At 40.1% G+C, this 24262-nt stretch overlaps 1 protein-coding gene across 4 annotated transcripts in view; it reads left to right on the top strand.

The window, feature by feature from the left end:
* The window catches only part of PIK3CB (phosphatidylinositol-4,5-bisphosphate 3-kinase catalytic subunit beta), an 88847-nt gene that overhangs the window by 36538 nt on the left and 28047 nt on the right, over positions 1-24262 (top strand). For all 4 annotated transcript variants that reach the window (XM_083869001.1, XM_083869000.1, XM_083869003.1 and 1 more), the window contains 7 exons: positions 1992-2107; positions 15472-15657; positions 16697-16922; positions 19522-19745; positions 22418-22597; positions 22860-23030; positions 23499-23576. In XM_083869001.1, the coding sequence (XP_083725127.1) occupies positions 15505-15657; positions 16697-16922; positions 19522-19745; positions 22418-22597; positions 22860-23030; positions 23499-23576 (1032 nt within the window). In that variant the 5' untranslated portion in view covers positions 1992-2107; positions 15472-15504. The remainder of the gene's footprint in view (positions 1-1991; positions 2108-15471; positions 15658-16696; positions 16923-19521; positions 19746-22417; positions 22598-22859; positions 23031-23498; positions 23577-24262) is intronic.

Raw genomic sequence — 24262 nt, 5'->3', positions numbered from 1 at the left:
ATGAAGGGTTTGTTTCTCATGCTTGAATACAGCAATGAGTGCTTTTGTGTACTTCAGTTTAAGGTCTCAAGGGCTGACTGCTCCCCCACAGTTGGTTGTAGAGGACCAGCCTGTTGTCAATGTGATGTCTGAGATGCAGAGATAAAAAGTGCTGTGAGAAAAGAGGGGAAATAGGCCAGAGAGCAGCTGGGGTAAACACAGAAACTGTGACAGGAGCTATTCACAATGCAGTGGTTTGTTTAAGCTGTACAATTTATAGACCCTGGGTAATTTCTGGGCACCCACCATCTGATTTGTCATCATGTGTCTAGTTAGCCATTGACCTCTAGAAGTTTGGGATATCCAACTTTTAGTCAGAGTATCCTGCTCCTGCCACAGGACATGGTTCAGTCACACACTGTGCCCCTTGTTTTGAGGGGCAACAGGTCATGCAGGATTTTTTCCTTGGGTAGAAGCTCTGTTGTCATGCCTGTTAGCTATAGTAGGATGCATTTCACACCCCGTCCTAAGATCCTCCCTGCTGGCCAGTAGCTTTTGATTTGGATTTTTCTGATTCCACAAAAGCACGAATATTGACATGACTTTAAAACATGAATTCCAGGTTGGTAGTTCAGCCTTGGTTCTGTGAGATTCACGTTGTTGCTTTGTCCTTGCAATTTCCAAATCACATAGTACTGTCTTAATTTTTCTCTTAGTTTGTTGGGGTGGTGTTTTTTTGTTTTTGTTTTTTTCTTGTGTGTGTTCCCTGCAGTAGGTTTCTAGGCATCCATTTTGAGAAGTTTCAGGACTAGCTCATGCCTCTCTATCTAAATAAATAACTCAATGTGTGTGGACTGGCTTCTTGCACACTAGGTGAAAACCCATTTTGGGACACCTTTGTGCACCAAAAGGTTGTGCATAGAGCAGTAACTTTAACTTTTTTTTTGTCTTAAGTACATGGGGCAGTAAGTTTTTATCCCTCAAAGCCACTGAAGAGTCCGAGTTTATTCAGAGGGCTCTACATGCCAATTCCCAGAGAAATTTTGCTCTGTGGGACAGGGCAGTCACAGCCCTCCCTCCCTCCTGGTCACTGTGTTGTGTTGAGTTCTCATGAGCTCAGTGGGACCTGCTTGGTGTGGTTTAGAAAAAGAATTGTTTATGGGAAGTGCAGTGTGTTTACATGTCTTGTGCTTTGTGGCTTGGCCTACAAGCCTGGAGATAACATCAGTGCAAACTGATAGTATACTGCTTTGTGCTCAGGGAGATTGAAGTAGTTCTGGTTTATTTCTCTTTATTGAGAGCTTGATTTGCAGGGTCGAGCTAAGGAGGATGATGTCTTGGCTCTGTGGAGACGTTTTGCCCTGAACATCTGCAGGGTGTTTGCTGGTCAGAGACCTTCTGAACCTTTCACACACTGAACTGTGAACGGGAATATAGGATCACCTGTGTCATCAACTCAGCTTCTGCATAGTAGAACTACACATGATATTACACTCTTAAAAAAAACCCCAAACCACCAAAATCCTCCCAAACAAGCCGAAAACCTCTACCAAAATCAGCTTACAGCCCAGAGGAAAAAGAGAAAATGTGCTTAAGATAATGAAGGCAACTCTGTCTCCCTTTTTTTTTTTTTTTTTTGCTTTAACTGTGATGGACATCTGCTGGTTTGATTCAAATTGTGTACAAAACCTTGAAAATATTTTTAGCAGCTAAGAATGCTTTTGACTAATTAATGATCATAAGACTTATTGGAATGAATGGCATATTCAAATTATTACTTCCTTTTTTTCCTTTCTGATAACAGGGTGTTTGTGGATTTGACATACATTTAATCGTTAGATTAATCACATTGTGTAATGGGAATGTGCTGCCTGTAGTATTTGAAGGCAGTAAAAATAGTGTGATTATTTAGGTATTTCTGCACAGAAGGTTGGTGCAGCTTTTAAACCAAATACAAATTGCTGATTTTCTCATTTGGTCAATTACATTATGTTGTGTTTTGCTTTTTTTAGATCACATTGAGATCATCTCGTGGAATCTTTTGAAAAAACAAGAGTAATAGGAAGAAAATGTTTAATAAAAGTATCTTCACTACACAGTCAAACTGAAACAGGAAAGGTTCATTGGAGTAAGTATCACAGGGCTGGGGTTTTTTGGGGTTGTTTTCTGTTTTCTTTTGCTTATAAGGTTGGCATGGTTACTAGGCTTTTATTTAACTTTGCTATAGTTATAATAAAAATATAAATGGGTGACTCTTTACTCAGTTGATCAGTTGGTAATGGATTCATGGATTCTCACTGAACCATCTTCCCTCTTGGAAATAGTTGTAACTTGTGAAATTGAGATGGGTTTCAGGTTTTCCTCTTGGCTGCTGTGTATGCTGGCTATGGTTTTGAGCAGGGAATTGTCTGGTATAGATGTGATTACATATAAACCCCTATTTACTGGAAAAAGTTAAAGTACTGCTTGTATTTTCAGGTAATTTGAAAATATGCTTGTTTTGTTTGGTCTGTAACTCTCCTGAGTGACTTAAATATTTTTGTTGTCACTGTTATTTGTCCTGTATTGTAGTTCCATCATTCATCAAACTTGCCTAGGTTTTCAGTTTATGAGTGTCAGATACATCTTTCCTTCACAGTTTGTAGTTCACTTCCAGCTTTTTGAATTCTGGGCTGACACACGTGTCTTATCTCTGGTAAAAGAGGCCTCTCTACCTAATGCAGGGACTGTGGATTGCACTTTTTGCTACCAGATAAATAGACATTTATATCCTGATATAGTGTTTTTCTTAAATTTCTGTATACTTCATGTGCCCGAGATGAGAAATGTCATCATTTTTCTGCTACTTTGCATCAGATTGTCAGGTGTTTAAACATATTCTCCTTAGAAACTGAGAAAAAACTGCCTGTGTCTGATGCATTTTACTCATGTGTGGTTGTGTGAATGTAATTGTGCAGGAGTCACTGGAAGCACTCCTGAATGCCTGGTTGGGAATAAAAAAGATCTGGCCATTAGAACTGAAAGGGGTGAGAAGTCATTTTAGTTTAGAAGAAGTATATTTTGACATATTGCTTTATTTCCAAGAGGAAATGACTCCTCTTAGCTTCTTCTTTAAACACGGATGTGTAGAGGGTTTAATGATTTGGGTAGAAAAATGTCTGTGGCACCTAATCAGACAAGAGAAGCTTTCCATACTTGGTGTTTTTAACTAAGTGTTTTTAACTTGCAGGATAACACTTTGGATTGATTGATTTCCTGCCTTAAAAAATACTACAAAATTTTCAATTCCATGTGGATTTAAAGACGTTAATGTGTGTTAGTTCCCTTTCTCTAAGTACTTGAAAGAAATGCTCCAATTTTTAGTCAGCACATTTAAATTTGCATCACTTCCTGATCTAGGCCAAATGTCAAATGATTGGTAAATACTCATGTGCAAAATTCTTGTGGCACCTGATTCTGAATTCTGATCCCTGAAGTTTTCAGGAGCTATGCTATGTGGAGTTAATTGTCTTGTACTGCCTTATTAGATTACACAGTAGAAATGCAGGCAGCTGTTCTCCATGGCCCAGTACAAACAAACCAACCAAACTATTTGCTTCCTGCACACTTAGTTTGAAAAGTTAATTCTTGACTCTGCTCATCAAGTTACTTAAACAGATAAAAAATAAAGCTGCAACTGAGCTGCCCAAACAAATAAAATTAAGAATGTCCACTGCAGACAGCTTTAGTAATTTTAAATCATTGTATTTAGGTTTATGTCAGACAAAAAACTTGCTCAGGTGTTCCATAGTCAGTGGACTTGTGTTCCTCCCCTCCCCGCCCCTCCCCCTTTTTTTTATTAAGAGACTCAGAGAATTCCATTGTTACAACTTAAAATCAATTCCATTTTTTTCCTTTTTTTGGGAAATGTTTTCCAACCTGTTTGGTTTTTTTTCATTTTTAGTAGGACATTTGTGTGTACTTGTGTGCATTTGGATCACACAAGGTAATTTGCAATTGAAGTTTTTAAATTAAAGTACTAAGAGCATTAAAATAAACTCTGAGCAGCATCTCTATTCACAGTTAAAAAGCCAGGTGGAGTTCTTGTGAAGTCTTAGAAGCAGATGCTGAATCTCACAGCTGGGGAAAAGTAACCCCAGGAGCAGTCAGGCCCTGCTGAAAGGATGCTGAAGTCTCCAAGGGTTGCTGCATTCTAGGACACTGTGGAGTCTCCATCCATGGAGACTTGCAGAATTATGTATGCAGACTCCTGAGCAACATGCTTTAACTTTAGTGTTAAAGCTGAGCTTGGGACCAGCTGGCTCCCAGAGGTCCCTTTCAGGCTGAATAGTCTGTAATTCCTACATAATCTTAAATATTTTTGGTCCTTGTGATGAATGCCCAGGGCTACTTTTGGCTTTATTACCCTCAACTTCATGACAAAAGAGTTTTTTAGGATTGTATTTTTCTACCAAATGGCATTGTATTTCAACTTGTCTTTGTAAATAAGTTTCATGAAAAACGGGTATAAAATACATCTTAATATTTGCGTTAGAGCTGAGTTGTTGGATTGCCTTCAGTGTTTGGTCAGTCCTGTCCATGTAACAAATGTCTGTGAGCAGCCACCTCTGAATCTGTGTGATGGGGGCATTGAGGCTGGTGTTGGAAGGAAAATAACTGCAAAAATCCAGACCAGACTATGTAAGAAACAGACCCCATCAGGAAGAATGCCTGGCCTGATGAAGCATGTAAAATTTATTTTTTTTTCCATTAAAGGGCATCTTTCTACTTTGTAGCATCCGTGGCATCTCTGTATGAGACTCAAGCACAGCCTGCTTGTGTGTTTTGGTTTGTGTGCCCTCCCTGTAGGTGAAAATTTCACTCCTCATTGATATTCAGCTGGTTTTAATTATTTCACTGCTTCACCTCCCTCTGTAGATGCACACAATCTGTCTGCTGGAGAATAATCCACTTTCCTAGAGGTTTTGATCAAAACACCAAAAATAATTAGAAGGTGAATCTTTTAGTCCCTGTGTGAAGAGGTATCTACTTATAGGAAAACCTCAGTTTCTGTTTTTAACTTTTTTTTTATAGTAGAATGTAATCTAGATGTAACATCTTAATAGTCAGCTGCTGGTGAGATTTGATGGTCTAGGTCCATTTGTAGAATTCCAAAGGAGAGGAAATATTAACTATATATTTAAATGTCTTATAAGTGGAACGTTTCCTTTGTGTTTACAGTGGAAAAAGAAGTATTTTGAGTGGTAGAACAGGCAAGGAAATCCCTGAGAACAGAACTAATCCTGTTTTATTAATTTCTGGTTTTGTTATCAACCTGTTAAAAAGTCAATTCTTGTTTAGCAATGGGAGGACAGGGCCCCTACAGTTTACTTAGTACAATAAATCAATAAAAGCACAGATTACTAATGCATCTTTTCAGACTCATGACAGAGACATTGAATTGCAGTTCTAATAAGAGCTTGGGGTGTTAGAAAGCCAGGCCTTTAGGCTGTAGTTTTGCCTACATCTGTTGAAATGATCTTAAGAGCTGTCAAGTAGCCAGGCTGCCCTGAGGCTGCAAGGAGCTGTCACTGTGCCACTCCTCTCTATCCTCTCTGCACCCTCCCTGTGCTGGCACAAGCGCTGGGGCTGCTTTATGGAAACACTTGACTTGCCTGGCTTCACATGACATCCTTGTTGTGGTTCAGCTCCTTCTCCTCCTTCCCCATTCAGTCTGACTGTCCAGCCCTTCTCCTTCCCTTGTGCCTCCTCCATTCACCTGTTTAGTTAAGCTTGGTTTTGTTTGTTTGTTTAAAATACCCGGGTGAGCTTGCCATCATTGCAATGTTTAGTCTATTCTTGGAACTCAACATATCCTAACATTTCATGCTGGCCTCCTGATGCTCTTTGGTTTCTGCTTTTTAATTTTTTTTTTTTTTCGGGGGGTGGGGGCAGGGGGGGAATGGTTTTTTTACATGATCTTTCCATACTGCCCCTGAATGCCTTCAAATCAAGATCTGCTCTTATATTACTTCCTTACTAAAATTTTCTGGAGTTTCATTTCCAGGATGGGAAAAAGGCAGCACTCCCTCTAGTTCATGAAGTATCAACAGTGCTGTGCAGGGTCCTAAAAAGGGAGTTACCTGGGCTTTGAAATCACCAGATCTTTTCCCAAATCTTCAGCCTCACTTTTCTGTCCTGGAGCTGGCTATACAAATGCATTGGGCCCACTCTGCCTGCTGCTATTGAAAGTTTTCCAAAATATCTAAGAGAGCTGCTTAGAAATGCTTCTAAGTGTGATTTGACCAGATGTTTTCTCACAGGCCGGTTGATGTAGAGTACTGAATAACTGGTCTGGGCTTTTTTCCTTTGAACTTTTTGCCTTTTTCTCTCTCTGACTCTGTTGGTCAAGGTGTCAAATACACTGTTACTCGTATGACACTGCTTTTGTAATCTGCTGTTTTCTTCCATTCCTTTATATTCCTTCTTTCTCAACCGTGCAGAACTGCATTCCAGCCATCTGAAAGGGAATGTTTCCTCACAGTGTTCCCAGCTTCAGTCTGATCCAATGATTGGATGCTTCTAAAGACAATTACACACAGCAATATTGCCATGTGAAAGTTTTTCTTCTCTCTGAAACTGACTTTACTTACACAATTCAAAAGGGTAGCCTGAAATTCTTTATTTATATTTTAATGTATCTATGCAGTGATTTCAAGGTAGAGCAGAGAATGGCTGTGAGTTAGCTGTGAGAAGATGGTATGTTACTGTTTTGTGTTCCAGAATTATGTGAATTGTCATGCCTGTGAATTGTTGGGACTTAAGTTTTATTCACTTGTTCAGTTCATCGTGGATATTATTCAGAGGGAGTAGCAATTGTGTGTACTTGCCTGAGTATAACAGGAAGTAACATTTTACTTCTCTCCTCACTGTTCAAGCCAAGTCTAAAAGCTCTTCTGAGTCTGGAACACCATTTTAGTGGTGCTGTTCTCTACATGTAGACTTGTTTTCTGGGAAAAAAAATCTGAAGATAAACTCATTTGCAGGTAGTTTTTAAACTATATTTTCATTGAATTGTAGAATAATTTTCATAAAAAGGGACAACTAGAGGTAATTAACCTAAACATCTGTTCAAATGAAGTTACTTAAAATTAAATTAAATTTTAATTCGTAACCAGTTAACATGTCTGCATTTTTTTCAACTGCAAATTCAGGTGCTCAGCATTTCTTGAAAACTGGGCCACTTTTGTTTAGAGGCATTAAATCTGAGTAGAAACTACATTCATTGTGGGTTTAAAATCTTGAGTTAATTTTTTAAAACTTGGTGTATAATGCTATGGGTACACCAGAGGAATAAAGCTACAGGAGATGAACAGGCAAAATAATCAGACATCTGGGATAAAAAAACCTTAATGAAATTCTCTATGTGGAAAATTAGCTGTATTTCATTAAGAGAATGAGAGAATCTAGACTTGGTGGCTGAGAGACTACTCTTGGTACCAGTGTGAGCACTGTGAGGGAAGGAGGCCTTTGAAAAAGACCTTTCATGTTTTCTATACATAGATATTTTTAGAAAACTAAATGGTGATATTTTTATTCTGATTTCTGGAGGAACCCTGACTAAATGGACATTTAATTTTCCATTCCATAGGGCCAGCTCATGTGGCAGTTGAACTAAACTGCTGGGAAATATTTATAGTACCACATGATCTTTAAAAATAACTTTCGAGTCTACTTTGTGGATGTCTTGACTTCTTAAAATCTTGCTATTGTAGATAGATACCCATGACATTTGTGGAGCGGAAAGATCTTTGCTTTGCTGATTTAGGCATTTGTATTTATCATCAAGTTGATTGTATTTTATTTTTAGATTTGGAAGCAGTTTGGATGGAAATTCACCTGTGCAGCTGTAGAAGGCCAGAACCTGAAGTGGGTTCACTCTTTAGGGCTAAATGAGAGTTTCCATGGCAGGGGCTGCAGTGGCACACAGACCACATTTGAGTTACCACTGCATGGGCTTCTGGTTTTAAAAGGGTCATTATTGGTCCTGTGTGACCGGGGAGAGGAGAACAGAAAACACAGTTTTTAGTAGCTCATGCACTGCTGGAACAGGTGGTGCTTGCTCCTGTCACATTAAACCTTTAACCCAAACCTCGTCTGCAATTTGCTCTCTACAACTCCCTGAAAGGCGGCTGTGCTTGGGTGGGGTTGGTCCGTTTCTCCAGGCAGCACTGACAGAAGGAGAGGACACAGCCTAAAGCTGTGCCAAGGGAAATGTAGGTTGGATGTCAGGAGGTTTTTTTACTAAGAGAGTGATAAAGTACTGGAATAGTCTGCCCGGGGAGGTGGTGGAGTCACCATCCGTGGATGTGTTTAAAGCAGACTGGATGTGGCACTCGGTGCCATGGTTTAGTTGAGGTGTTAGGGCTGGGTTGGGCTTCATGATCTGAAAGGTTTCTTCCAGCCCTGTGATTGTGATTCCTCGTTAACCCTAATGTCACCGTGTGCCTGTTCTGTGGGGTGAGGGCCGTGTTCCTCCTCCACACACAGCCTGCTGCTCCCAGGGCGGGGCCGCTCCCGGGGCCATGGAAAACCGAAGATGTTTGTTCCCGGTGTATTCCATTGTGTGCCTGCCGCGGGATGGGAGGGGAAAAGCTGAACAACGCTGCCCTGCCTGTGGGCTGCCCTCAGAGAGACCTGCCCTCGGGGTAGGGGAATGGAACGGGAGAGATGAGGAGATGGAACAGGGTTGAGGAGGAGATGGAACAGGAGTGAGGAGGGGAGGGGAGCGATGCGAGGATGGAATTGGACTGATGAGATGAAACAGGAGCCATGAGCGGATGGAACTGATGAGGGGATGGGACGGGAGCAGTGAGGGCAGGGAATGGGAGCGACGAGATGGAGCAGGACTGATGAGGCGATGGAACAGGAGTGATGAGGGGAGGGGAATGGGACTGATGAGGAGATGAGACGGGAACAATGAGGGGAGGGAACAGGGGTGATGAGGGGAGTGGAATGGGAGAATAACATGGAACGGGAACGATGAGGGGCTAGAACAGGACTGATGAGGGAGAGGGTGGAGCTGGTGCCCAAAGTGCCCTTGTCACAGGCTGTGGCAGTCCCGGGCAGCTCTCGGACACTGCCCTGGGCTGCATAACAGCTCCCAGGAATTTGGTGCAGATTGAGGAACAGAAGAGGATGTAGTTCTGCAGAGCCGTGAACTGGCCCTGATCTAATGCATGTATTTGCCTATAGCGTGTTCAGAAGAAATCAGACTTATTCAGTTTTTTAAAAACTTTTTCCTAAAGGCCTTCTGAGTTTCATAGGACATAAGTCTTCCTGCATATTCAGACTCCTTTTCCATCTTTCGATTATGTTCTTTTCCCTTGTTTCTTCTCAAATATTTCATTTATAGCTTGCTCATCTTTTTATAGTACTAGATGTTTACATGGTTAGAAAAACCATTACAATGATAGTATTGTGTAAGTGCTTAGTGTTTCTCCTACTTAGACTACGTGATGTGCTGCTGCTGTTTCCTAGAAAATGCCTGTGGTCAGATTGTCATCTCGTCTGTTCTGGACAGTAAGATACTGTTTAAACACTGTTCTTGTGTGTTTGGATGGGGTGGCTCTTTTCACTACTGCAAGACTTTTGTGGTTTTTAGCCCCTTGACTGCCACGTGACAGAGCAAGCAGTAGATAAAGAGCTGTATTGATCAGAGTGATGATTGTCTTGGATGTGGAGCTCAACAGTTGTAACAACTTACTACATAAAGCAAAAATCTGGATAAGCGGAGGGCCCTTAGTTTTTGCATATCCAAAACAAGTTGGCTTCTGATATTTTTCCTTTTTTCCAATATTTGTGGGTTTAGTGAAAAAAGAAGAGTAAATTCAGATTTATATTTAACTTGAAGAGCTCTAGATATTTATGTGCCCTTAAAATGCACCTGTGTTTAGAAGAGGTGTTATAAAAGAAACTTACTTCTTAAGCAAAATTACTTTTTAACATATAAATGATCGTCCCCTCCAACGTTTTGCCATCTTTTTGGGATGATGGCATACTGATATCCTTCTGAGAGAACTGACCACGTTTCAGGAGTGAGGGACATCATTTCAGATGTGAGATAGCTTGTCTAAAGACTTTTCCAAAGACTTGGTGCTCAGGAGAATAAATGCTGTGAGAGATAACGGGACATCAAACTTCTCCTCTGACTGCATTATATGTGTGTTTATAATTACCTCCTTTTTTGCAGTTACTTTTAGTTGTGTTTTATTAGTATTCTTCTGGATTCTGTTTCAAGGTAAAACATTGAACATTGCACTGGATTTTATGTTGGTGTTCTTTTAACAACAGAAAAGCAGATGTGAGGATGAGTGATAGGGGATTTGTGGTGAGTTCAGAAGTAAAGGATTTAACGACACTGTGAGTTTTCATAATTGCTGCATTCTTCAAAAAGTTGGTTTTAGAAGAACTTATCTGACACAGATAAATGTTGAGTGTTGATGACAATTCAAGTGGATTTGGTACTTCTTAATGTCTAAGTCTTTTGCTGATATGATAAATTCTTTTCAAAGGAGAGTTCATTGCATTGTTACTCCATGTCTCGTTTTTTTGCAGTGCTCCAGACAGGCTCTCTGTGAGCATCTTCTTGGGCAGCTCTTAATTTCAGGAAAACATTACAAACTCCCTCCCATGCTTATCCTTTGTATGTCCTTGTTTGGCACTGTTTGATGTACGATATTTGCACCTTCTGGATTTAACTGTACACGTGCAAGTTAAGTACCCAGCACAGGTAAAACTGATTTCAGCAGCTCTGGCTGCAGTGGTGGGAAACCTTGGCAGCTGGGTGACCCTGGGCTCTCAGCAATGTCCTGAAGGACTCATGATGGATTTGAGCTTGGCACAGGGTAGTCTTACCTGCCTTCAGGAAGATGGGTGGGTGTTTAGAAAGAGAACACAGCCCCAGTTTTCAGTCACAGCTTCTGAAATCCTACTGATCCTTTAGTCTAAAGAACAAGTCTGTAACTCCTGGGGATGTTCTCAATGCCTGGGTTTTGTTAACTGGTACCGTGCAATGTTCCAGTGGTTCTGCTGGTGGCCAGCACTAGCTGGAAGTGTTGTCTGCTTTTTTTTCCTCCAAACTAGTTTTGTACCTGCTCTACATAACCCAGGACACATGATTTTAGTTCTGTTTTCGTTACGGGGAACACATGAGTGAGCTGGAATTCACAGAAAAATACATGCAAGCTTACTTTTGACTGCGTCTGTCCTTAAACTGTTTTAGAAATCAACGAAAAAGCAGCCTGCTTCTGGTAGCCCTTGTTTTTCCTTTGTTTTTCCCTTTGGATTTTTTGTTTTGTTTTTCCCTTTTTTTCCTTTCCTAGTGGTCTTTTTGGTTAAATGATGATGAGATATACTTTTGTTGGGAGGTGAGAGCTATAAGGTCTCCTGGCTTCTGGAATGAGGCTGTTAGCACCAGAGCAAATTCTTTTGTCTGCCTAGAGGTGGCAAGTCCCTTAAAAATCACAACAGCAACACCCAATTGAGAAGTCCTGTTTTAGGGATTCTTCTTTGTGTACATTATGTAAATAAATACCAAGATGAGTGATGAATTTCCTTCTTTTGCAGATGTTCTGCTCAGCTGTGTTCCATTTCTTTCCATTAGTATAAGTAGCTCTGGCAGAACTGCTATTATATTAAGATACAAATTGATTAGGAGGGCAAGTGTGTGGGCAGACACACATATATATGAATCTGGAATTTGCAGGTAAAGCTTAGGGAAAATTTACACTTCACATGGGAAAGTTTGAATGCTGTCTGTCAGTACTACCTGTGCCTTAGAGAAGCCTTTTCTATTGGGCTTTGCTCCTGTGAAATTCAGTGTCATTGATTAGACACTTGAGAAGCTAAGGTTAAGTGCTGGTTTAATTGCTTCCTTCTTTTGTAAGTGAGGTTGTTGTTACTGTGACAGTGGGCAGGAATAGCTATGAGGTTAACGGCCTGAAATAGCTTTTTATTATTATTTGAATTGTTGGTTTTTTCCTTTAGATGGAAGTTGTTTAAAATGTCTCGGGTGCTGTTGCTCCCAATCCAGATGGCTTTTTTGCCTTTGTTTCAGTTCCTAGATGTGATATTGTTAGTTAGTCACCAGTGCCACCACACATGTCCCAGTCGGGGCCGTGACTCATCTCCAGAGCTGCTCTGGGTTGGCAGTCTTGTGTTTCTCAGGATAAAAACTGCTTCTTTCTCTGCCCCTATGATGTCAGCTCTGGGGGCAGAAACAGGGTGCTGGCTGCAAAACACACTGACCTGCTTCCTTGAGGAAGGAAATATTAAGTAAGTGCCTGAAAGCAAGAATAGCTCCTCAGCATGCTCAGATTGGCGAGATGGCTTCTCTTCCCTTTTTAATGGAAAATGCAAATGGAATTTTAAAAGGTTCTGGTGTCTGTGCTGGAAATCTGTAATTATAAACAAGTATCTTACAACAACTTTGTAGCTCTGTGTTGTGGTGTTTGGGCCCCAGGATATGGAGCAGCATTTTTAAGTCTTGTTTCTTTGAACATTTTGAACTCTTGTTGATGCACTAAAGTGATTTCAACAAATGCAACTGTGAAGAACATCTGAAAGAGGATGAAAATAGAAAAGATATGCTGAATTAAAGCAGGAATGAACTATATACAAAATAACTACATAAAACAGATTTCCTTGCTGCTGTACCTGTCCAAGTAATGCTTTGTAATGGAAATACCTCTTCATTTTACCCTCATGACCACAGAAAATAACTGCAAATGTGTGCGTCCAAATATGAAAAATGTACAGTACTATTATTTTTTGTTGACTGCTAATTTCAGTTAGAACAGAATTGCAGCCAGCATTTTATGAGTACAAGTAACTGTAAAGAGGAACAAATAGTATCCCATTAAAAAAGTAGCTTGTGGAAAATATACTGATTGGTCATGAGGAATTACACATTTTGTCTGGGTTTGTTGTTTTGGTTTTGTTTTTTTTTTGTAGATGGTGTGTTATTCAAATAATGTAGTCTGTGCTGGGTGTCATGATGGAGTAACGTTTTATTTCTTTCCTTCAGACAGCTTAGAGCTCACACACCATGCTAACCTTGGCACATCCAATGATGAATGGAGGGATTTGTAAACTGTGATAATTCATATAAAATACATTTGGATCTGATTTGTTATTTTTACCACACTGCCGCCTCCAATTATTTTTGCTTTAATTCAATCTGCTTGGTGTAGTAGACGTTTTTTGGAGGAAAATGTGGACATAATGGTGGTAAAACTATGATTTGATAGTGATGATAGTAGGAGCTCCCTAATTATTGCTTCTATTGAGAAAAAAATGTTTTTCCTTATGTACTTATGCTTTCTGAAATTTAAAGGTGTTTTATTTGGCATTAATGAAAACTGCTATATTTCTGTCTAGTACAAACAAAATATGAAGTGATCCATGCATAAGCATGGTTACAAAGATGTATTGGCAGCTTGTGCTGGTCCTCAGAGCTGTGCTAAGGCCAGATGGAAAGGTATTGGAATGATTTGGTCTTGGGTTTTAATCTGGTTGTTTCTCACCCGAGATTCCAAAGCTGGCTGGTGGTTCGTGTAGGCACAAACGGAGTGATTTTCCCTCTTGACCTCTGAAGGATTTAGGGTCTGCTGTCTGACTCTGTGTCTCTGTGTTCTGTGCTGAGCTCGGTGCTCGGTGTTTGGCGTGAGAATGAAGGGAGTCTCAAGGTCTTGGTTTTCTGGTTTCTCGCGTTGTTTATTAGTTCTTATCTTACAATTTTCTGTGTCCGGCCAAGGTGTTCACAGCAGCCTGGACACGAGGTGACTCCCCCCGTGATGGGAGGTTGCTACCTCTTATACAGATAACTACGTACCCGTTGTTTACAATTCTATGCCAATGTCTATCACTTATGCTAACAAGGTCATGTCTACTCTGATCCAATCCACTGAAACTACTTTGTGCCCACGTCACTGCAGAAGATGGATGCCAAGGGAGAAGTAGAAGAAGCCAGGGCACCGCCCTAAAATCACCATCTTGTCCCTTTGCATCTACATTCTAAAAATACAAAACTACAAAATCTTCTGCATAGTGATAAACTACACTACTCTCTGTAACACCTTTGTGACTTGCAATTCTTCTCTCTGTTAGATGTTTTTCTCATGGACCAAAATCAAAGATTGTGTCTTCCTGGGCTCTGTGCCAGGCAAACCCCCCTGCACAGACCCCAGACCCTCTTTTTCGGGTCCCAGGCCTCTCTACCGAGGTCTGTGACTTTCCAGGGTGCCCAGAGGGATGCCCTGGACTCCAACAATTTGGGTCTTGTTATTCAGTGTATTTACATGGCAGTTAGAAGTGGGATGGAGTGTGTTGTCAAATACCTGAGGCGGCTTTGAACTGACAAGTTGATTTTTGTGCTGCTGGCAGCATGGATTATCCGTTGTGGCCAAGGGAAGGACTAATTGAAATATTAGAAACCTGCAAGTGGAGTTGAACATTCTGACATTTTCTGTTATAAAGGGTGATTTCCCACAACTTGTGCTGTGCAGCAAGAATTCAAAAGATGTAGGGATAACTTGTCCATTAAAGTCCTTCGTAATAGTGTTTTCCAATGCTCTCCATCCCTTTGGCAGCTGAGGAGCATTGTCTGGATGAGGAGGAAGGTAAATGATTCAGTGAGGAATGGCTGAAGGGAAAACTCAGCTTTAAAGAGTGGTAATAAAAAAAAAAAACCTTGGAAGGTTAGAAAAACTGGTGGTAGCATTAGGAGTAAATAAAAATGCTGCAATTAAATAAAATGAAATAAAAACATGCTGAAATACAGAGGACAGGCAGTCAGGAAGGCAGAGGAGTGAGCTGGAGGAGGTCATGGTTAGGATTTCCTCCTACCCTGCAGTGGATACAGTTCCCACAGTGGGTGGAGTTCAGTGATCATTCTCTAAGGGTGAAAACAAATTGAGATAAGTGTCTTTAGAGGAAAATGGCACTTTCTGGTAGAGTTGAAGAAATTTGTTCTGCTATTAATACAGACTTTCATGTTGAATGTCACTGGCCACATTAGTGAACAACTAACAGGAAATTTGCAAAAAGTAAAATAATGGAACTGATCATGAGTTTTCATATGAAATATTGCCATTCTTCATCCAAAAGGCATATTTTAGTTGTGTTTTACACAGGTGAAGTTTCAGAAAGAACTTGAAATTAATTTCTAACTTTTTTTTGCTAACATCTAATTTGTTTTTTCTTTTATTACTTGGTTTTAATGATATAAGCATCTAAACAATAATGCTTTGCCAGGCAAATATTTTTATTATATTAAGTAACATTAATGAGTAAAACTGTGCTTATGTGTTTGCAATACTGGCATTTGAGACTTCAGAGTTGTAAGCTGAGCTGTACAAAGCAGGCTTATGTAAACCTTCCAAAGACTTTAAAATGTGTGTCTAATTATAGAAGGTTAAGTATACTGAATTTTGGGTTTTTTTCTTCCCTAAGGCCATGTGGTTATGATATTATTGAGATTCCATAATGCCTCCTGCCGTGACAGACAGCCTTGACATCTGGGCAGTGGATTCACAGATTGGTGCTGATGGCTCAATATCTGTGGACTTCCTGTTGCCCACTGGAATCTACATCAATCTGGATGTCCCTCGAGATGCCACCATATCTCAGATTAAACAGGTAACACCAAAGGGGCAGTTAACTGGTGTTGGAATGAGGGCTGGTTCTGATTTTGACGCGCCCTCTGGCAGATCAAGTCGTGAGTTTTAGCAAGCACAGGAATGAGGTACTGAAGGCACATGCCCAGCAGATTGAATGGTAAAGAATTGACTAGTGTGTGGGGGAGGGTTAGCACTGGGTTTGGGCATATGGCAAGGTTTGGAGAGTGCCTTCTTGCTGAGAGATACAGTTCAGCAGAGATTATTCTGATAATTCTATGTTAATACTGTATTGCTACTCTGAACCTTTTCCCAACACGTTGGGAATCCATTGTTTGCTGATCTGACATTTCTCTGATTAGATTGGGCTCCTGCTTCTGTTGACTGGTACCAAAGAGAATTGCTTTAAAAACTGTCTGCCAGTTTTTAATGGTTTTGTACAAATTGGAGCATCACTTAAAATGTGAGGGAATATCCAAAGGAAAGGAAGGGGAGAATGTAAGGAAGTGACACAGATATTAAAAACAATCTACTGACCTTTGATCAGATAATGGCCATGTGAGGACATTGGGAAAAGTTGCTGAGGAAATAGGCAGTGAATTAATTACAGCACAGACTAACCTATTCCTAATATAATATGTGATTTCAAGTGATAAATAATTTAAAAACAAATGTGTAAGTGACAGCAATAAGGGATTTGAACTAAGCTGTCTGTTTTTCCTGATGCTTGTGGCACATGGAAACTTGACATGCCACAAACTCTTTGTACTCTTGATATTTAGCTGTTCTCCAGAGGAACGCTGGTGCCAGCTACAGAGGTCTGTCCTGGAAATCACTCAAGATAGAGACTGAAAGTGAGACAAAGTAAACACATAATGATATATAGGGACAAAAATTAACCAAGTTAGGAAACATGTTTCTTTACTATTTTTGGGGAACATAAATGGAAATTAATGTTACCTTTAGTGCCTTAAGATAAGTCTCTGTTTTCTGCTTTTTTGTTGTTGGAGCTTTTTTGTTTATTTGTTTGTTTTTCATTTATTTCTTTGTTTTTATTGCAGCTGTTATGGAAGCAGGCACATTCCTACCCACTTTTTCACCTCCTCATGGAGATTGACTCTTACATGTTCTCATGTGTGAATCAGACGGCTGTACATGAAGAATTAGAGGATGAAACACGGAGACTTTGTGATGTTAGACCCTTTCTTCCTGTCCTTAAACTAGTGACAAGGAACTGTGATCCAGGAGAAAAGCTGGATTCCAAAATAGGTGTCCTTATAGGCAAAGGTAATTCCATTTAATATTTTTTTTTAAAAGAGATGAAGCTTTGAGTATGAGGGTCTTAATTGGGCAGGTAGGAGTGGACTTTAAAAAAAATTAAAAAATCAGTATTTCCCTGTGTCAAAAAAATACTGATATAGTTGGAAAGAATTTAAATACTCAAGATGAGACACGTGAAAGTTTTTTAAAGCTACTTTCTGTATTGCATTTCAGCATTGTATTACTACATCAATCAGGAACAAATTTTATTTTGTAGATGAGGAGAAAACATGTATTATTGTTATTACTAAGTGAAGAACAGCATAATCCTTGAGCAGTGTTATAAATAACCTACCAGCAAGCTAGAAGGAACTAGAAATTGTTATGATTTTATATGTGCTGTCTGACTTGGTTAACAATCATTCTTGTTTTTGCTCTCAATTGTGGCACTGATTTCCATCGAACAATGAAAAGCTATTTTTAAAGGTTTCACAGTAACTTATTCTTGATGTTATTTCAGAATTTTCAGCTTTTAAATCTACTCTGCTTGGTTATACAATCAAGATTGACAGGGTCATATGAGGTCATACCTCTTGTTTTAAAACAATGAGCCATTGTTGGGTCTCTTATAAAGACTGCAGGTTTTGTTTAGATTTCAGCAATACACTGTCTGCCTGTTTGTTAGAGCTGACAACAGAAGTAGTTGGTCAGTTTAACCATTCAGACAAATCCTGACAGATTCAGAGAGATTCACGTTCTGTGACTGAATATTTGGTTTATCAGAGCTGTGTGAGACCCTGCCTTGTGCAGCCCCTATTCAGTACCTTAGCAGGGAAAAAAATGTGTTCCTGTCTGAGCTTCTAAACTTAGTGCTTTGTTCTCAGAAGGCACTGTGTGATTTGGACAATGTCCTTCAAAGTTCATGAGTAAAGATAAAGACACTTGCAGGCGCTACATGTCCTGAAGTACAAAAAAGTCACAGCTTTCCATTGTATCGGGTCATCTCATTCCACCCCCCTGCTGTGGGCAGGAACACGTTCAACTGGACCAGGTTGCTCAGAGCCCTGTCCAATCTGACCTTGACCATGTCCAGGATGGGGCATCCACCACCTCTCTGGGCAGCTGGTGCCAGTGCCTCACCACCCTCCTTGTAAAAAATTTCTTCTTTACATATAATCTAAATCTATTCTCTTTTAATTTAAAAACTCCCCAGGGCTTGCTTTTTTCCAGGCTCTCTCAGCCTGTCTCCATTACAGAGGTGCTCCAGCCCTCTGAGCCTCTTTGTGGCCTTCTCTGGAGTCTCTCCAGAAGGTCCCTGTCCCCCTTATGCTGGGGGCCTCAGAGCTGAGTGCAGCACTGCAGGTGGGGCCTCACTAGAGCAGAAGAGAGGACAGAATCCCCTCCCCTGCCCACCTGCCCTCACAGCTTGTAATGCAGCCCAGGATACGTTTGGCTTCCTGGGCTCTGCTCATGGCTAGGTCATGTCCAGCTCATCCACCAGCAACCCCAAATCCCTCTGGGCAGGGCTGCTCCCCATCTGCTCATCCCCCAGCCTACATTGATACTGGGGGTTGTGACTCACATGCAGGACCCTTGCATTTGGCCTTGTTGAACCTCAGTGGGATTCCCAGGTGCCCGTTTCATGAGCTTGTCCAGGTTCCTCTGGCTAGCATCCCATCCTTGGGTGTGTCACCACGCCACTCAGCTTGGTGTCATCTGCAGCTCTGCTGAGGGTGCACTCAGTCCCTCTGTCCATGTCATCAATGAAGCTGTTTAATCACACTGGTCCCAGTACACCCTGAGGGACATCACTTGTCACTCATGTCCGTTGGGACTCTGAGATGTTGAGCGTGACCCTCTGGATGTGACCATCCAGCCAATTTCACACCCACTGGACAGTCTGCCATCAAATACATCTCTGTCCAATTTGGAGACAAGGACATTATGGGGCCCATGTCCAAGGCCTTACAGAAATTCACATAGGTGACATCCACAGCCATCCCCTTGTCCACTGATGCCATGCAGTTACAGGAGGCCACCAAGTTGGTCAGGCAGGGCTTGTCCTGTGTATTCTTTCTTTACATGTTTTGGAAAGGGAATATTACTGGTCTTGGATTGGTAGAAATTTCAGTCATTTTGACTTGAGTAGAAGATTTTCTTTTTCGACTTTTAAACAAAATTAAAAAGGACAAAGTCATCTTTCTGGGTGATTAAAAACAAACCCATAGTTTGCAAGAACTTCTGTTCTTTGGTCTTTGTGGTGCATTTAGTGTACTTTTTAAAATTTGCTCTTGTGAGGAGAGACATAAAACTTTCCAAGCTACCTTAAACCCAGGGTAAGGTTGGATTTTCCACTTCATAGTGCCTAAGAGATACATTGGTTCATGGTGTTTAGAATAAACACTCATGCCAGGTTGTAGGGGAATTATGCAAGTAACTTTGGAAGTCCACTGATGTCCAGGACAATGTAGAACCCAATGTAGAACTCAACTCTGAGTACCCATTTTTTATGAGATATCTGAAGGAAACCACCTGTGTCACCTTAACTTTAAGCTAATAATGGTTTAAATGGGATGGGCAGTATTTCTACAGCTGTGTATCCTTTTGCTTCCTTGAATTCTTTCAGGTCTCCATGAGTTTGATGCCTTAAAAGATCCTGAAGTGAATGACTTCCGAGCTAAAATGAGGAGGATCAGTGAGGAAAAGATTCAGTCACTTGTGGGTCTCTCCTGGATGGACTGGTTGAAGCACACTTACCCACCAGAGCAGGAGCCTGTTATCCCAGAGAGCTTCCAAGATAAGCTCTATAGTGGAAACCTTGTAGTGGCTGTTCATTTTGATAACTGCCAGGTAGGAATGGTGATGCATCATGTTTTGTGAACTATTCTTGATCTAGGTCTGAATTGGCATGGATTGCTCAAGGATATAAATGAAATAGAATATCTACATTACAGTGTTTGTTTTAAAATGCAAAGTCTTTCACCAGGATCCTTAACTCTTCAAAGAAAGTGAGGATGTGAGCCCAGCGTTGAGAATTGAACTTCTGAAGTCTAATTACAGTTCAACTTCTAAGGCAAAACGCACAACTTGTATCTTCTATATTCCTTCACATTTGTTTAAATGTAAAACATGACTCAAAGTTGTCAGACCTTTTTTTGGCCAACTGTTTCTGTGTTGTTTCACTTACATTCAGTTTTAAGCTCAGTTCATCAGAGATTACAGATAATTGGGAAGCACCATATTCAGCACACTTGTCTCTGTGTGTGACTCACTAAACATCTTTGGGATTGATCTGCTAATTAGATCTAGAAATGAATTTGTTTAAAAAAGAAAAATTAGTATTCCCTTTACTAGAAATGCACATGGAAAACTTGTACACTGAGACTTAGAGTTAGCTTTTTGTTAAGGCTGGCAAAACCATAGTTTAGTTTTAAAATAAAACCCCCTTTAGTTTCTACCAGGAAAACCTGAAATGTTCTAGCATGAGTTTTTATGATGTTGAAGTTGCTATGACTCTGCCTGAGTCCATTATTCCACTACCATTTTTTACACTCTGTTCTTTTGGATAACCACAAATGCTCAGCACTGGAAACCTTAAAAATCTTCCAAGTGTGTAAACACACCAGGCTAGATTTGGTGTCCATTTTGACCCAGGTGCAAGAGGCTGATTTTCTAGCGATTCAGATGATTTTAGTAACAAAGGTGAATTATTTCTAGCACTAACCTTTTAAACTTTAAAGGTTTAAAATGGTACACACATCTGCTCCTGGAAACATTAAATGTAGAGGTGAAAGCTAAATTTGGTCAGCAGTAACCCCAGCTAATGTTGGATGCATGGGTGTTTTATGACAAAACCTTTTCTAGTCCTCTTCAGCTTAACATAGAGCTTGTAGTTGTCCAGGAGGGAGATTATCTTCAGCCTTTGATTAAATACTGCATCTATATGCATATGCTGACAGGACAAAACAGTGCAAAAGTTCTTGCTGGTGCAGAATGTATTTGCCTGCCATGACAATAGCTTATGCTGCTGACATTTCACATGTTTCAAATGCTTCTGCTGCCAGCTCTGACCTTCAGGGCTATTAACAGTTCAAATCTGAGCTGCTTTTTACAGCAGTAAAGTCTGTCCCAGACTTTACTGCTTGCACTGAGCACTGGAGTCATCCCAGGAGAATTAAAGAGGAAGGTGTGGGGACTGTTCTGCCAATTGTTGGCGCTGCAAGGTTGAGAGAAGGAAATATTGAAGTGTTTTTTGTCTGGAAGATGTGGGTGAGCTATAAGGTCTCTGTGGTTGTCTCTGGAGCAGGAGAGACTGCTCTTCATCTCTGTGACATGTCTGTTAGGATCATCTGGGGAGCAAGGCAGCTGTCAGAGAGCACCAGCTTCCTGGGAAGAAAAAGTGTTATTCCCTGTCTACTACTAGCAGCTATGGCAGGAGAAAAAAGCCTTCACACTGTGGCAGCTTTCTGAAAGGTGGAAGCTGTTGTGAAACAGGCAGAAACTGAGAAAATACAGAATTAATTTAGTGTGGCTCTGCAGAGTTTGCTTGTTCCATTGAGGCAGCTTGGCTTCTTACCAGTCTATATAAATAAAGCACAAATCAAACGAATCTAAGCAGACAACACTTCACATTTGTCAATGACTGGGTGCTCACATCTTCAGAATTGTGTGTAAATAAAAAGTAATAAAACTTGAAAAAAATAAAACAACAAAACCCCAGGACCTCCTGAATCAGCCTTTGCGAATAAACCTGTATAAAGCTTAATGTGGTAGATAAAGGGAGATGAAAGATTACACAGACAATCTTGTACTTTAGGAACTTGAAATTAATTTAAACCTTATTTTTAATTTACAAAAGAGGGTAACTTCTTACCTATATTTTTTTAGAACACATTAAAATTAGAGATACTTTGGAAATAGGTTGATAGCCTCTAAGGGTTTTAATTAAAAACTTTCTTTAAAAATGCAGCTTTTCCACTTTGTGTTCAGAATGCTGCAGGTGTTGGTGCTACTCCTCTTTTCTGCTGTCCTCCCAATGTGGTGGTGGTTTATGCATAAATCACATTCACAGTTTCTTCTGCTTTCTTACTTGAAGCTTTTTCTTCTGAGTTCAGTGATTAAAAAGATGGTTACTTGCTAGTGGGCAGAAAGATGAAAAATTAACACATCTAGTGCTAAATACTTTGAAATGCATTATGATTTATGATTCATTCAACATTCTAAAATACAACCTTCTAGATTAATACATTGCTCTAGAATTCTTTAAATTTCTGCTAAATCAAATAAAGGCCTATGTTCTTAAAAGTACTTCTGATAATGTAAAAGTTTTGGAATTAACATCTTACAGCTTTTAGGGTGTCTATTATTTTGATTGCCCTAAACATACAAACTTTAACTGTTAAAATAGTCTGGATTTAACAGTTATAATTTCTGCCTGTTTCATTATGTGTGCTACAATTTTAGCCTTGTGTGTCTGCCTTTGAGAAGTTTGACCTTCAGTATTCCTGTTTGTGTTTTGTTAGGATGTATTTAGTTTCCAGGTGTCTCCTAACATGAATCCCATCAAGCTGAATGAGCTGGCAATCCGAAAACGTTTGACTATCCATGGAAAAGATGAGGAAGTTGATCCTGCTGATTATGTGCTGCAAGTTAGTGGAAGGCTGGAATATGTCTTTGGTGACCACCCATTAATTCAGTTCCAGGTACACAGAGTTTTTTGGAAGTTGATATAACAATTCTCTGCTGCCTTGGCCAAAGGTGCTTCCTCCGATCCCTCCCATCCATTACTGAACAGCAACATCTCCCTCCTTGTGTCTGCGGACAGACTGTTGTAACACTTTGTTGTAAAACACATGAGCACCATTCCCTTAGTATCTCTGTAGTGAATTCTTTGTTTCTTTGGTTTGGAAGTTGCTGTAGGAGTAGTCTGCTGGCTGCTAACAACTGTTTTCCCTGGACTTTCAGTATATCCGCAACTGTGTGATGAACAGGACCCTTCCCCAGCTGACCCTGGTGGAGTGCTGCACCATAAAGAAGATGTGTGAGCAGGAGATGATTGCCATAGAAGCTGCCATAAACCGAAAATCCTCCAACCTTCCTCTTCCTCTGCCACCAAAAAAAACAAGAGCAACAACTGTGAGTTCATGGGGAGAATGTGTGATACCCAAAGGGAGCAGTGACTCGTGGGATGTAAATCCCAGTTCCTGGGGTTTGTGCTGTGCCTGCTGTGTTCCAGTGTGGGTCACCTGGGTCCACTCAGAGCCTCCTGTTTTTTGAGAGATTTACCTCAGAAACAGAAATGTGCACAGGTCTTTGCTCTGTTACACACTCTGCAGTTATTCAGAATGAACAATAAATTTTGAATTGTCAGGATGCAGTACATGATGTATGTTCTCACCCCCACCTCTCTTCCAGCTGAGTTTTTACTTTGTCTCCTTTTGTAGCTAGGATAACCGATTTGTCTTTGAAGATTTCAAATTTATGTTTTTAATTGCATTTTTTTGGTTTGTATTTGATATTTTTGCTTAGAATGCTTAGCTTACAAAATAGATCTCAATGTTACAGTGGTGAAGAATGAACTTGTGTCTTTGTTTCTCTTCTCAGAGTGTGTGGGATATTTCCAACCCTTTTAAGATTATTCTATTAAAGGGTAATAAACTAAACACAGAAGAAAATGCCAAAGTAAGTAACTGTGTCTGGTATCAGAAGACATTCTGTTCATCATTTTAATGATTTTCAATGTTAATTAAACTCAAAATCATACAGCTTTCAGCATTTTTATTTATTCCCAATTGCATCGGTAGCATTGGTCAAAATTGGCTTTATTGCTGAAATATTCCTTTATTGCCTGAAGTTGGTTATGTGTATTGAAACATTGCAATCATTGTGGCAGTATGACATAAGTGTTCACTGATATTTGATTTTTAATAACATCATTTCTCTAAAGTGCTGACAGTGGTGTGAAGTGAGCTCATTTAGAATAGATTGTCATGAACACCTGACACGAGTAAATGAAATATTAAATGTTTTTAAGGGCAACATGGTATTTTTGTGGTCCTGAATATATTCTGTATGTCTAAACTTGGACTGTGTGCTTCTCTACAATCTGTCTTTTATTTTCTACATATGAGGAACACAAAGAAAGAAAGCTGGAGTATCATTTCCTGTAAAAATATACGTGACTGGGCTACTGACTGCTGGACAAAACACAAGTTGTTAACACGTGGGAATTTATTGCACAGCTACTTTAATGCCTTACAAAACACTTGATTGTGAGGTAGAACAACATTAAACTCCTTTACTTGGTTTAGAAATCAGTGAATTCTGTAGCTATTCCTGTTGATAAGGAAGATAACCAGTTAACCATT

The sequence above is a fragment of the Zosterops lateralis genome (genome assembly GCF_965231275.1).
Source record: "Zosterops lateralis genome assembly, chromosome: 10".
Lineage (NCBI taxonomy): Eukaryota > Metazoa > Chordata > Aves > Passeriformes > Zosteropidae > Zosterops > Zosterops lateralis.
This window is presented reverse-complemented; position numbering and strand designations above follow the sequence as displayed.